The 16,237-nt window shown below is 36.1% G+C and overlaps 1 protein-coding gene across 2 annotated transcripts in view; it reads left to right on the forward strand.

Moving 5' to 3' along the window:
* Positions 1-16,237, forward strand: part of FER (tyrosine-protein kinase Fer) — a 198,682-nt gene that overhangs the window by 8,929 nt on the left and 173,516 nt on the right. For both annotated transcript variants that reach the window (XM_067761495.1, XM_067761496.1), the window contains exon 2: positions 13,809-13,996. In XM_067761495.1, the coding sequence (XP_067617596.1) occupies positions 13,809-13,996 (188 nt within the window). The remainder of the gene's footprint in view (positions 1-13,808; positions 13,997-16,237) is intronic.

The raw sequence follows: 16,237 nt of genomic DNA on the forward strand, positions 1-16,237 counted from the left end.
TAATCGTTGTTACTGGGTTTTGGTTTTTTGTGGTTATTATCATTTGGCAAAAAGAGTGATTTATGTTTATTGAACTTTCACTTTTTCGAACATGAACTGACAAGATAGTTCAAAGTTTTTTTTTGTAAATTTTTTTCTTATATACACTTATATAAGTAACTATTCAAAGTACTCAGTGGAACGATGCGCAAATTGTCTTGGAAACCTGAAACCAAATTACAACTGTGACGAATTTCACGTGAATGCGGTGAATGAAATGCTATTCAGTGCTACCACTGCTATGGAATTTAACCTCTACTCTGATAGCCTAGCGGCTACCAAGGCTTTAAGTTCAACTATAGTGCGATCGAGGGTGGTCTGGGAGTGCCTGACCTCGCTTGCGATTGCATTAAGCTATTTTATAATTAAGATTATATGGGTCCTGTGGCCATACTGATATCCTGGGCAGCTGTCAAGCAGATCTCTTAGGTCGCATCGGTACGATTGAACCGGATGAAGATGGCTAAATGGATTTCCCACTGTCCATATGTGGTCTGCTCCTGCATAAATGGACCACGAGTCAGGGCGAACATCACCTCTTGCAAGGTGGCAAGATCCTTCTGATGGAAACTGGATGGCAGGAGGTCTGTCGAAATGATTGGTTTCACTAAGGCTCATCTATCAATTCACAGGAGCGACTCCGCTAGGAAAACTTTTTTCAATTTAAAAAAACTTCTTGATGTTTGATGTTGCTTTGCGCGGGACTTGAACTCAGTATCTTCCGTGTAGTAGGCGAAGCATGCTACCACCAAACCACGGCAGCCGTCTGACGAATGTGTAAATTTAGATGTGCGATATCCAAATGGAGCAAACTTAAAAATCTGAAATTTCGATGTTATGAGTACCTTGCGGCTTTCAAATGTAGAACTGTAGGTAATCGATAACTTTTTGGTAGCAAATCGAATCGAATAATCTAAAGAATTTAGTGACCCTTATGTAACCAAAGCCGTTTTTACGACACTAGTTAGACCGATACTAGAATACGGATCAATAGTCTGGAATCCGCGATATCAAGTTCATGCAGATAGGCTTGAGTCAATACAGAAGAAATTTTTACTTTTTTCTTTAAGGAATTTTCATTGGGACTCTGCATATAATCTTCCACCTTATACTAGTCGGTTAAAGCTTATCAATCTTTCAACTCTCGCTAGTCGTAGAGAAATGATAGGCGTATTATTTATGGCTAAACTACTTAAGGGACCCTCCCCCCCCCCTTTCTTTTGAACAAAGTAAACTTCAATGTCCCATCACGAGCGTCAAGACATTACAAACCTCTTCTTTTGAGGCAGTGCAGAACTAATTTCGAATTAACTGAACCTTTTCGGTGTTTGTGTCATGATTTTAACTCTCATTCGAATTCATTTGATATAACGGATTCACTTTTTACTATAAGGAAAACTGTCCTATCCTATCTTAACTCGTAACAAAATAAAAATCTTTATATGCTAAAAGCGTTAGCTTATTTAACAATTTACTATATTGTAACGAATTTACTGCAAATCCTCTTATTTGCCCTTTTGCTCAGTTCGTATCGCTAAACTGTTGAATAAATAACTCCAATATTGAATAATGGAAAAATGGCCTTTATTAAAGTACTTCACAATAACAAATACTTTGCACTGGCTTAATAACCAAACTGATGAAACTGATCTATTGCCCGATAGATAGCGTGCTTAACTGAAAACTGCCCATAGCGCCTCTACCGCAGATGTTTTTATACTCTGTGATTTCCTCGTGGCATCTTCTAGACGCTTCCAGAATTTTACTTAGTTATAAATTTCTCAGCTACAATTACAGATGTATAATTTTTATAGCTTATCTCATACCCCATGCGCTTGTATGTGTGAGCCACACTTCCACAATCACAATTGCATACCTTTAGGAGCATTTCATATAAGATATCTGCATGTGCTTGTGCGTTGCTCTCAGCTGCGTGTACCTACATATGTGTAGACATAATGATTGATTCGTTTATGTAGATACATAATGATTGATCTATGGATGTGCATGCAAGGCGCTGCTTAGCATCGGCTTAGAGATGGCAGCACCCCTTAGTTTTGCTAATATTCGTAAAAATATGTATAATTTTCAACTGTTATGTATATAATACTCAGCTGATGATTTTTATTCTGTAGCTGAGCAGTTTTAGATCTCGACGCTTAACAAACCTCCGCCTATCAACAACTCGGCAAAAACAAAAACAAATCCGTGCGTCATGCGGATGCGCCACTCGTGCCGGTTGGGCGGGCTTCGTAGGGTATTAATCCGTTGGGTGTATTATTATAATTATAGCTTTTCGATAATATATCGACAACTTTTTGCTAAATAATCAATTACATTTCGATAAGTAATCATAAAATTTTAGATAATAAATCGATAACTTTTTGCCAAAATATCGATCACTTCTTGATAACAAATTGATGACCTTTCGATTACAAATCGATCAATGAAAAATTGATTGCTTTTCGATAACATTTTAATGTCAAATCTGTAACGCACCGATAACAAATTGGTGCTTTTCCGACTGTAAACACAAAGCTTCGGATACCAAATCGTTGTGTTGTTTAAACTGGCACTGAAAAATTGGGCGTAAGCATAATTACATCTGCATATGAAATGCCATTAAAAAAACAAAAATGTCACGTGTTTTTATTGATTTTATCATGGTAATTGGTAGTGATTTGAAGTAAATTTACCGCACCTTAAAACCAAGAGGTTCATAAAACATATAGCAAGTATTAAACATAAATGTAAAAATTTGCTTTGTGCAGTTGGACAGCCAAAGAATAGCCTGCGGGTGTTGCGCATGCGCCTGCCACTGAGTTTAATGGCGCACTTTTGAATAATGTGACCAATTCATTGGCAGCTTCAGAATAAAGTTGAGTGGCCTTAATATTGTTGAACAATTTAGAAACAATTTTAAAATTACTGCACTTGCATAAAGTAAGATTTGACACACAAAAAACGGCAACATCAGGGTGTTGCCAAGCTTATCTGGCACTTAAAACGAATTGTTAATATTACATGGTTTACGTTCACCAACATAACCAAAAATCTGTTTCTATTTAATCAGTATCAAAAAGTTGTTGAAGAGATTTACAAGATACCAGAGCTGGGTATATGAAATTGCATTACATTACCCATTGCATTCCTAATTAATTGGAAAAACTAATCAATTCCTTTTCTACACAGCTACGGAATTGATCACATTTCGATTCCTCAATATAAAATACCAAAAGTAATTTTTTTTTTTTGAGTTTAATTGGGGTGGAGGTCTTGATATATGGATACAGCGCACCAGTAATTGAAAAAGCTATTCTATTGTGGATCTTTTTGCTACTCCTCTGGCTCTGAACATGAATAGAGCATACAGCAGAGCCATATCATAAACTTTCTCTTGTTCTACTATGCGCTAAGTAGTGTTATAGAGCGAAGCAAATAGCAGAATAAAAACGTCTATCTAGTTGTAGCGCAGCTAGAATAATTAAAAAAATATTGACTATTTGACCACGAAAGTTAATTCGAACTCGGTCTTCAGGACTATTTCGGGATAATTTTTGGTCTTCCTGTTGTCATTGGGTGTCACTTTAGGATGATGTTGAAGACTATTTCGGGGTACCACCGTGCTGATTTGGGAATCACTTTGGAGTCATTTTATTTTGGGAACTCTCTCGGGATCCTTCCGGGATGATTTTGGGGACTATATTGGGGTCTTCCCATTTGTAATTTGGGGATTTTGGTGGGGGGGGGGGGGGGGGCGGGGCGGGTAATTTGGAGGTAATTTCGAGATAAGTTTCGGTTCTATTTTGAGATCCTTGTTCGTAACTTAAGTATTATTATGCCAAATATTTGATACATAAAGATTTACGCCCATTTTCAGAAGTAGCCTTTCTTGTGACAATAAAAGTAGGGCACCGGGAATAGTTACAATACAATAAATAGAAGTTCCTGCAAGAAAACGGATGCTATCTAGATACCCGAAACTACCTCAAATTGACCCCGAAGTGATCCCAAAGCATTCCTGGAAGAAATATATAAAGCCCCAAAAATCCTTCGAAAACGACCCTTAATTGGATTCGAAGTGATCTTCAAATAAACCTGTTAAGATCCTGAATAATCCTCAAAATCATCCTGAAGTGATCTCCAACGGACGCCAAAGGATCCCACAATTATCGAAAATCATCTGAAAGGTATCTCACATAACCCCAGAGCATAACGAAAGAGTCCCCAAAATCGTTCCGATATAACCCACAAAAGTTACCGAGAAGAAATGATCCCGAAATTACCATAGGAAAATCACGAGAGAGTCCCCAAGATCATCCCAAAATGACTCAGAAATGATACCAAAATCACCACGAAATGTCCTCAAAATAATCCATAATACCAAATTCGAAGTTACCTTTAAACAATCCCGGAATTACATCAAACCGACATTGAAATAGATGATTCCGAAACTACCACGAACGCTCAATGGACGTGCAAAATCGTTTTAGTGAATATGTTTGAAAATACCATCAAAATTTTCCTTCCCGGAAGCGCACCAGATGCCGAAAAAATTATATATATATATTATATTTCCTCTTGAAAAAGCTTAATATCTCCTAGACTAGCTTATTATTTGAGAAATATTTCTTTCGGGAAAATGAAGCAAGATCCGACGTATTTTAATAAATATTATTTATGGTGTGATTTGTTTAAAGTCTATTGTTTAGGCATCCAAAAAGTTAGTCCTTATATTAGTGACTGAACTCCTCCCAAACGTCTGAACAGATTTGGATTGGGTCCAAGGGGTTTGAGGATGATTGTGATTCACATTTCATTGTTTTTTCTTCTTATTTTTCCGGGAGTTGAACGTTTTTAAAAAAATAAGTTATGGTGCTATTTCCTTCAAATTTGGTACAGGGATATTTCCTTAACAAGTTTATTATTTGAAAAAACTATTGTGGTAAATCGCATTGAGGAGAACGAGTTGACAGAGTGGAAGATATGAAGGAGAGGAAGCCAAAGAATGGTCGTAGATGAAGAAAAATTAAATGATGTTACAGGAGAGGAAAGAAAGTTGGAGTAGAAGAAAAAGAAATCGGGAAATAAAAGGGCCAAGATACAGAGAAGAGAGAGGGATCAAACATTAAGAGGAGGAGGGAGAAGCAAGAAGATACAACATTCTTTTTTGCCGAAGCCTCACTATGACAAATACTTCTGTTTACTAAAAGAGCATATACATCGCAGGGAGGAGTATTGCCAAGCAGGAGAACGTCTCAACTAAGTATCCGTCTATATTTTATATATGAAAATGATCGCGAATTTAAAAATTATACCTACGTTGGTTTAATATCGTTTTGTAGACCTTTAGAAAAACAAAGATTTGAATTCGGTTGTTGTTGTTGTTGTTGTTGTAGCAATGTTTCGCCCCACCTAATAGCTGCTACCGATCACAAATTGTCATCAATATCCTCTAACGGGAGTCCAAGGAAACTTGCTGTTTCGACAGGGGTGGACCAAAATGAAAGGGGTGTTAGAGGCGTTGGTTCCACATTACAATTAAAGAGATGGTTGGTGTTATGTGGGGACACATTGCAAGCGGGGCATACATTTTGTTGTCCGGGTTGATTCTGGATATGTAAGAGTTTAACCTGTTACAGTATCCAGAACGAAGTTGAGCCCGAGTGACTTGCGTTCCCCTGGAAAGTATGCGTTCCACTTCCGCAAGTTTTGGGTACTGTTCCCCGAGTTCTGGATTCACCGGGCAATTCCCGGCATAAAGGTCCGACGTCTGTTGTGGAGTTCACCAAGGACCTGCTTGTGTTTTTTTGCTTCATACGGCTGAGTTCTCAGGTGCCGTATTTCCTCAAAATGCTTACGGAGATGACTCCTTAAGTCCCTAGGCGGTGCTGGCTCATCAATCAGATGTCTGTTGGGATGCCCAGGTTTCTGGGTATTCAACAGGAACTGTTTGGTTAGCATCTCATTTCTCTCCCTGATGGGGAGTATTCTCGCCTCATTATGTAGATGGTGTTCTGGGGACATAAGAAGACAACCCGTGGCGGTTCTGAGCACAGTATTTTGGCAGGCCTGTAGCTTCTTCCAGTGGGTATTTTTTAGGCTTGGCGACCATATAGGGGACGCGTAGCACGCAAACGGCTGGCCAATTGCTTTGTATGTGGTAATGAGCGTTTCTTTGCTTTTCCCCAAGTACTGCCGCCAAGGGATTTGAGGATTTTATTACGGCTTTGGATTTTCGGAACAATTGCGGCTGCGTGCTCACCAAAATGTAGATCCTGATCAAACGTCACACCCAAGATTTTGGGGTGTAGGATAGTCGGTAGCGTAGTGCCACCGACGTGGATGTTCAAAATGGTCGACATTTGGGACGTCCAGGTTGTAAATAGGGTCGCGGATGATTTAGTCGATGATAATGCCAAGTTTCGCGAGGCGAAAACACTGGAGAGATCTGGGAGGTAGCCGTTTATTTTGCTGCAAAGCTCATCGATCTTTGGGCCCGGGCCTGTGGCCATTATTGTGCAGTCATCGGCGTAAGAAACGATAGTAACTCCTTCTGGTGGCGAAGGTAGTTTTGATATGTAAAAATTAAACAAAAGTGGGGATAGGACACCACCCTGAGGCACCCCTTGTTTTTATTATTCTTGGCTTTGATATTTCGTTTCTGAATTGCACCGATGCCTGCCGACCACCCATATAATTTGCGGTCCACCTTTTAAGACATGGGGGAAGGGTATACCCTTCCAAGTCTTGCAGTAACGTGCCATAGTTGACCGTATCAAAGGCTTTTGATAGGTCTAGCGCTACGAGTACTGTTCTATGGTGGGGCTTCTGATTTAAACCACAATTTATCTGGGTGCTAATGGCATTCAGCGCGGTGGTGGTGCTATGGAGTTTTCTAAAGCCATGCTGATGACAGGCTACACAAGTCTGAAATTACCAAAGGGTTGAAGAAACTGACTGAAATTTGAATTCGGTGAAAAGTTTTAGTTTATTTTTAAAACCTGGCAAAGGTTTCTGCTGATTTTAAGCCTTTTTATACTACTTTTAAAACCACTTAATAGTTTTAAGCAATTTTTAAGATATCTTGGTTTCCAGACACTGGAAAAATATAATTTTCGATGAAAAGTTTAAAATCAAAACCAAAAAGTTTTACCCGTACAACTTTTTTGGTCTATATTATAAGCTATTGGAGGATAAACCCAATTTTCAATATGTTTGGGATTAAATTTTAGTCCAGGAGTTTAAAAAAAAGTATTTCCAATGAGTGGTTTAAAATTAAAACCTAAAAGTCTTACATTCTAAACCAGCAAGGGACCCATTTTTAATATTTTAAGGTTTAAATTTTTCAAAATTGATTCCAAAATGGTCTACCCATATTCCCGTTATATCCTAAACTATATGTATACATACTTATCATTTGCAGTAAAATTCAAGCTGCAGTTTTTTAATTTTAGTTTTTGAACGTTTTAAATATAAACCCAAGTGTTTAAAAAGCAAACATAAATGTTTTATTTCTAGTTTTGGTTTCAGTACGAAAAAATAAAATTTTGAATGTAAACCGAAATGTGTTAATATTAGTATTTCTTTTTTTGAAAAATGAAAATTTTCTGGACTTAAATTTAAATCGAAATGTTGTAATTCAAATGTGCGGAATACATTTACCAGCCCCTTACTGATCTGTTTAACCTCTCTTTAAAAAATGGCATTTTCCCTACGGCTTGGAAGGAATCTTTTCTTATCCCACTCCATAAAAGAGGAAGCAAGTGGTCTATTGAAAGCTATCGTGGAATAGCAAACCTCTCCGCTATCCCTAAGCTTTTCGAAGCAATCGTTACTAATCACCTTACATTTTCGATTTCTACATTGATAGATAGTTCTCAGCATGGCTTTTGTTGAGTCAAATCAACCACAACCAATTTGCTTGAATTTACAACTCACATCTTTAATGGGTTTAGAAACAATCATCATACCGATTTCAGCAAAGCATTCGACAAAGTACGCCACTCATTACTTGTTTATAAACTCGAATTGCTTGGTTTTCAACCTGGCCTAATTCGCTGGATCTCCTCCTATCTTTGCGGTAGAACTCAAAGAGTCATTTTTAAAAACATTTGTTTGAATGTCATCGATGTTCCCTCCGGTGTGCCTCAGGGCAGCCATCTTGGTCCTATTCTGTTTTTGATCTTTATAAACGATGTTTCCACAACTATAAAATATTCAAAAATTTTAATGTATGCCGACGACGTAAAACGTGTTAAGTCATACGCGTCGGTTGAAGAACGTTCTGTAATCCAGGCGGATTTAAATCGTTTAGTTACTTGGTGTAATGCGAATTTTATGCCTCTCAACATAGAAAAATGTAAATCCATGTGTTTTTCACGTGGGAACATACAGCCAGCTTCCTACACAATTAATGGCCAAACTCTGGAAAGCGTTGATGTTTTTGTCGACTTGGGAGTTACAATGAATTGCAAACTTAGTTTCAATCCTCATATTAATGTCACAGTAAATAAAGCGAGAGGAGTTTTAGCATTTGTGAAAAGATGGGCAAAAGAGTTTAGTGATCCTTACGTTACAAAAACCCTTTTTACATCATTGGTGAGGCCAATATTAGAATATGGATCGATAATTTGGAATCCGCGTTACCAAGTTCATGTGGATAGACTAGAATAAATTCAAACAGTTTTTACTTTTCGCCTTGAGAAATCTACAATGGGACTCTTCGTATAATCTTCCTCCTTACACTAATCGATTAAAACTAATAAATCTTCCTACTCTTGCAAGTCGTAGATGTGTACTATTTATGGCTAGACTTTTAAATGGATCGATTTCAAGCCCATTTCTTTTGAACGAAGTAAACTTGAATGTTCCATGCCGAGTTTCAAGGAATTATAAACCTATAATTCTTAAACAATGCAGAAGCAATTTCCAACTACACGAACCTTTTCTATCTTTGTGTGAAGATTATAACTCTCACTCGAGAATAATTGATGTTTCGGACTCGCTCTTTGCCATAAAAAAGACGGTTCTATCTTCTCTTAATAATTAAAAATTTATATTTATACTTTTAGTCTATTGTATTTTGTGAATCTATATTTCTCAGCTGATGAGTTTCTCTGTAGCTGAGCGGTTTTAGATCTCGGCGCTTAAGAAGTCACTGCCTCTCAAAGACTCGGTAACAAAAAAATTATAAATAACACATAAATATAGAATTAGGATACACAAAAAAAAAAGGATGTATGAAAAAAAAAAAAATAAAAACAGGATTAGCCTCGTTTCATCGGGCCACTTGAGGGCAGTGTGCTGCCACAACGTGCGAGATAAAAAAAAAAAAAAACAAAAAACCAGTCATATCAGTTTGTTTCTTTGCAAGGCCTGTATTTAAAACCAAAAAATGTTTGGTCATGTATGTAGCCCAAGAAGTTTAAGATTTAAACCAAAATTTGCAACCGTGTATATAAATATATTCCATGTAAGGATTGCGAGTGTAAGTGGGATTGCAATTGCGAGTGAGAGTGGGAGTTGGAGTTAGTGTAAGTGGGATTGACAGTGAGAGTGGGAACGGGTTTGGGAATGGAAGGACGATAAACGAAGTATGAAACGGAGAAAAAGCAAGGCCCACTTTTAAAATGTAGCCAAACCAATTTTCGGGCAAAACAAAGTCTGGTATATAATTTTTTTCTTCAAATTGCTATTGCATAATTGTGTGCTTTTTGCAAATTTGTAGAGTTTAAATTGAAAATTTATGCAACAAGCGAACAAAAACGCCAGCTCAATTTGTATTTGCCAGTTAAGCAAAAATGAAGTAGGCTTCAATGCGATTATTTGTTTTTTTTTTTAATAAAAGTTTAAAAGCATGCATTTAACTAAAATATGCTGAAGAATCGTAGCCTTGGCCATGAACTTGTTTGTTAAAATTTATTTAATTTTTATAATGTTGCCGCCATCTAAGAGAATATGCAAATTTTATTTACTTGAGTTTGTAACTTCATAGGTTGGTATTTACATTAATTGCAGCATTTAAGAAAATTGTTTTGCAGTAATTTCTCACGTTCATTCTCTTCACTACTTGTTCGGATTGCTGTCTAGCCAGCTCGATGGCTCAGTGGCCCTCATTTCACTTGGATTTCCGTCTTTATTTCTGCAGCAGTTTGTCGCATATCAGATATTTTAGGTTAGTTGTTCATCTTATAAAAAACGCTAACGCCCCCGCACGCATTTGGAGCAAGCAAATATTTATATACCTACACATACATATGTGAGAATGTGTTTAATTAATGCAATATTTTGCACAGTTGTTGTAAATTGTAGCAGCACTTAATTACAATTGCCATTCACTAAACAAGCAGGCAGCCATTCATTTTCTTCAAACATTTTTTTTTTCAATTTATTTCTTTTATTTTCTTAGAGCATTGCGCTCATTGCGCTTGACTAAGTGCGCTAAACGCTCGCGTCAAAAAAATTAAGTAATAAAAATAAAGAAAAAATTATAGATATGTAATTAGTGCATATTAAATAATAGTAAATATTACTGTACTTGAAAACAAACACTCACAGATATAATAATTTAGTCAAGTATTAAGGAAAAATAATTTCAAGACACAATCACCTGCATATGCATTGAGTAACTAATTATTTTTAACAGTTATCTTAATTACCTCTCAATTGCTATTTTAAGATTTGTGTATAATTGTTTGATTAATAATGATAACATAATTGAAGTCGAACTACTTAGGCCAACAAAATTAAGAAAAAACAAGTAAGGACGGGACTGTGGCTGACGGCTGTGCCGAACAGTTCATACCTTTCATGAATGGGGCTGACCAATAATCTTATCCCGTTCGTAATCTCCAAATAATCGGATGTATAAGATAAGAAATATATAGTGAACATATGTACATACCTAAACGACTTTTAAGATAAATATAAAATAAAAAATGGCAAAAACCCCCTTATCTGAACGATCGGTTTTATGGGATATATATTATATATAGCTCCGATCAAAGTGATTTTTACAGGAAATCTTCTATGATATATTAGAATATATATCACCGAGTTTCATGTTTATACTTTCTAAATTGCCGCAGGAATGACCAAAATCGTCTTATCTGAAGGATCGGTTATATGGGAGATATATGTTATAGTGGTCCGATCCTAGCGGATCCGACAAATGTCTAATATAATACAAAAATACATCCTTGTGTCAACTTTCATTGAGATATCTCAAAATTTGAGGGACTAGTTTGCGTTCAAACAGACAGGCGACCGGACAGACGGACGGACAGACGGACATGGCTATATCAACTCAGTTCGTCGCCCTGATCAATTCGGTATACTTAATGGTGAGTTTATCTTCTATATTTCTCAACGTTACAAATATCAGACAAAAGTTAAATATACCATTTCATGTTCATGAAAGGTATAAAAATACGTGAATACCAAGTACTGGTCAAGTTCAACGTGTGAAAATACAGGTAGGGATGCAACGGGGTCATTCATTATAGTTTTGGATCCTTACATTCAGGTGCACGTCTAAACACTTAATGTTTTTGAGTTAAGTAAAGATCGCCCAGGGGTTGAAGTTAAACCACAACCAAGGTAACTTTACAACAAAACAAATAATTTCGGCCTTTTGAGATAAGTTTCGTCGACAAGTTATTGTTATTGTTTTATTATGGATTTACTATAGAAAGCGAATTATTATCTCCGAGTCATCGTTTTATTATTGATTTCTTATCCACTTATTATCGCGGGTGACAGATATGCCAAAGGTTTTATTATGTTCATAGCAAACCGAAGAGCCATCCATAAGAAACCGATAACCAATAACAAACTGGTAACACTCACAATCAAATTGATAAGTTTTTGATAACAAATTGATAACTATTCGATAACAAATTTGCCAAAACTTCGATAACAATCCTAAAGTTTTTCAATAAGAAGTCGATAACTTTTCGATAGTAAATCAATAATTATTTAATAACAAATCGATAACTTGTCGATACAAAACAGGTACCCTTCGATAGAAAATCGATAACTTTTCTATAACCTTCGATAGCAAATCGATAACTTTTCTATATCGAGTCGATACATTTTTGATAACATATTGATATTTTTGGATAAGAAATCGATAACTTTTAATAAGGTTTTGCTAACATATCGGTAACAATTCGATAAAAAGTCGATTACTTTTGGATAAAAAAATCTTACTTGATTAGCGCTTAACCGTTTAAATGATTATGGCCGTTCAACAAGGCTTCTTCTTCTGCTACCATAAGCATGTTCGGAAAAGAATACTTTTTTAGCCGCAGCGGAGCTGAACTATGTTGAGGTGAAGCTCGTACAGCTCATCATTAAATATTTTTCGGTACTCGCCATCACCAACGCGTAGCGGTCCGTAATCTAAATACTCCCAAAGCCGCTTCATCCGATGTTGTCATGGTGCTTGTTTCTGCACCGTATGGCAAACCGACGTGACTTGCATAGCCTGGATTTCGTTTGCGAGAGAGGACTTTACTTTTCAATTGCCTACCTAGTCCAAAGCATTATTTATTGGCAGGCGTGATTCTTCGCTGGATTTCAGTGTGATGTTGTTGTTTGTGTTAATGCTGGGTTCCCAATAAACGTAGGCTTGGCAAGTCATTGCAGTGCCAAGAAGTGGTTGCCAAGGCGCAAATTGCGCCGACTCTTTGTTTGATGACAGCAAGTTCATGTGGATAAAAAGACGGAAACTCATTTATCATTTATGGCTAAATTTTCAGTAAAAAGTCGATAACTTTTCTTTAAGAAAACCCAATAGCTTTTCTGTATAAAATTCGTAACTCATTGATAACCTATTTGGCTCATCTCGGAGCCATTTCGTGGCTCTTAACGGGGTTATTTCGGGACTATATCGGGATGATTACACTACTATCCACGGTTCATATTGGCGTTGGTTTTTTGATAATTTCGGATCATTTTTAGATCATTGCGGAACTGTCTCTGGATCATTTCGTAATAATCTCCAGACTTTATATATATTCAAACAGATAGGCAATGTTTCGCTGCTACTTGTACATTCGAAAAAATTCCAAAGGTTTAAGAAAATAATAAAATACATAGAAGTACAGTAGCGAGCACGAAAATATCAGCGACAATTTGTATAAATTTTGTTATTTAAATCCTTTTTTTATTTTCGATAATGTTAAATATATTTCGTAACTTAAACTATGCAAAGCAAACACGTTTAAAAAAAACACCTGAAAATTAGACAAACTGTTACGAAAATTTCGAAACTGCACCTTAGATAGAGTTGTCTCATTTTTTTGAGTATGCAGCTTTGTAGCCCAATCAATTTCAGTGCAACGAGGTACAATTTGTAGGCCTCTCAAAACTCGCATCTGCTTTTAAACATTTTTGCGTTTGCATGGAATTTTTTTCTTGAATCATCGAAAATAAACAAAAAAGGATTTAACTGGTGAAATTTTATAAAAATTTCCACTGCTTTTTTCGTGTTTGCTGCTGTACCTTTCTTAAAAAAAAAAAACATCCTATGTTGGCTGAAAATTTTAAAAATTGAGCTTTTGATCCCAATTCTGAGAGCTGCCATTCTATAGTCGCAATCTTAAATAGAAGGATCTTCACGGATTTGCTGAAAGACCATTTGTTTCAGAAACTGCAGAATAGATCTTATATAGCTATAATTCCAAAGATGCAAGCAAAACTTAATTGTTAATTGCTCAGATTCTAAATACTAATATATTTTTACATATTTTATATTTTTACAGGCAGTCTCATAACGAAAGCATGGCGCTCCTACATGGACGAGTTGGATCATCAAGCAAAACAATTCAAAAGTAATGCAGAATTACTTGAAGTTGTCTGCGAAAAGCTGACACATTTATCACAAGATAAACGTAAAGCACGAAAAGCTTATCAAGAAGAGCATGCTAAAATTGCAGCGCGCCTCAATCATGTAAGTACAAAAAATATTTATTTCAAAAAAATTAAAGTGTAAATCAAACGAAGACAAAATCTGAAATAAAAGAAGAGAAGACAAGAGCTCTGTTAAAAGATGAGAACAACCTTCAACAATTATGTGTGGGAAATCTGAAAGCAATCAACACGTCAATCATAAGAAAATATGTATTTTCCATTTAGCCACGCTTAAAATTTTAAACTGCACAATTCAAACCCTGCAAAGAAACATTTGCCTAGAAAAACATTCATTTTTTATTGAGTCATAAACTTTAGGTGATTAAGCGTTGGGAGTTTTTTAGAAAACCACGGCAACACACTGCCTACATTTGACATAGTCTCTTGCATACAAATTGACGTCTGCACAAAGGCCGGCTTAACACCTGGTTTGACAGTCAGCAAGCTTATAAACGCACTATGAACAGACATAGTTTTGGTATTTTATTTCTTGTTTTGTAAAGGTATTGCTGCGCTTTAGACTTTAAAGCAACTCTCAACAACAGCAGTCAATCAGTCACTCAGTACTTTAGCCAGGGAATTTTTTTTTTTTGATTACAAGCACAACGACTTGTCAATTATGCAGTGAAGCTTTTAATAGGGTCGCAATTTTTTAACTTTTTCTTTTTGCAGCTCGAAGAAGTTACTTAAAACGTTATGTCTTAAATAATGATTTATACCCAGTTGCACCTTGTTAGTTAGCAGTAATAAACATTGAAACTCCCTTATTTTGGTTCTGTCAGAGTTTTGACTGAAATTCTTTTTTTTTTTTTTTGTTGCATATCTTTTCGAACGGAATTCCGCATTTTTTCAGCCAGCGCCAACTGAATGGCCTTTTGTTGCAGAATTTTTCATACAAGTAATTTACATGAACTGTAATCGATAACAGACAATATATTTCGAAAGCATTTAGTCCACGATCCCATTAGGTGTCCATTTAAGATTACCTTGAATTAAATATATACACATATATGACGTCGTTGCTGTTTCTACAGCTTTGAAGCTGCCTTAATATCGATAAATATGTTACTAGACGATTTAATTAAAACTAGTATCGCCTGTGGTCGAAATTCGACCAACTTGTATTTTTTTCAACTCAGTCTATGCAATAATGCGTTAATAGTTAAGCAGTGAGTGGAAATATAGCAAACTGGTCTAACTTACTGAAATTTTTCATTAAGATGTTGTATTTTTTATTGTATTTTCTTAAATTTTCTACAAAATTTTCAAATGTAATTATAACGTTTTGATATGGAGCTCCTTAAACAAAAATATAAAAAATATGTAAAATCAAAAGAAATTGACATAGAATTAAGGTGAAATGACTTGACAAAACAAAAACATTGAAATTATTCACGCAAACATATTTACTAAAATAATATTGATATTGTAACGAATTTACTTGCAAATCCTCTTATTTGCAATCCTCTGCTAAGTTCGAATCACTAAACTGTTGAATAAATAACTCCAATATTGAATGATGGAAAAATGGCCTTTATTAAGTACTTCACAATAACACTCAAACTGTGCAACGAATAGCTTAATAACCAAACTGATATCTTAAAGGAAACTGCCTTTCAAAATAATAGTGCTATTGCTCGCTAGATATCGTCTTACTCGTAACTGCTTGACAATTCAAATCAAACTGAATTACTTCTTACTCGCCTGCATCGCTTTTATAGTTTACGCTGCATACTTCTAGGCTCTTCGATTTCCAGAAGTTACTAGTTGTTTCGGCTACAAAATCGCCAGCCACAACTACGTGCACAAATTATTGCTCTCTCTTGTGACAACTCAGATAAGGTATATGCATGTGTTTGTAGTTTACAGTCTCCCACACACACATAAGCGTATAAGTAAATTCATCGGTGTGTGACATCTCATCTCTCGCTGCCTTGTATGTAAATGTTGCTCGTCGGAATGTGTACATATGTGTAGACGCAATTATTGATTCGTTTATGTAGATACATAATGATTGAATTATTGATGTGCATTCACGTCACTGCTTAGATCGGCTTAGAGCTGGCAGCACTCCTTAGTTTTGCTAATATTCGTAACACTGCCCTCCACCTAAGTCTGATCGTCCCGATCAGACAAATCTCTCGATCTAAACGCTGCTAATCTCTCCAAATGAACCACTTTCATTTTGGTTCGTGGTTTGGTAGTGGTTTGTATGCGGTACACTACATCGTTGATCCGTTTTACAACTTTGTATGGGCCTTCCCAGTTACACTGCAATTTC

Source organism: Eurosta solidaginis, chromosome 1 (assembly GCF_040869045.1).
Source record: "Eurosta solidaginis isolate ZX-2024a chromosome 1, ASM4086904v1, whole genome shotgun sequence".
NCBI lineage: Eukaryota > Metazoa > Arthropoda > Insecta > Diptera > Tephritidae > Eurosta > Eurosta solidaginis.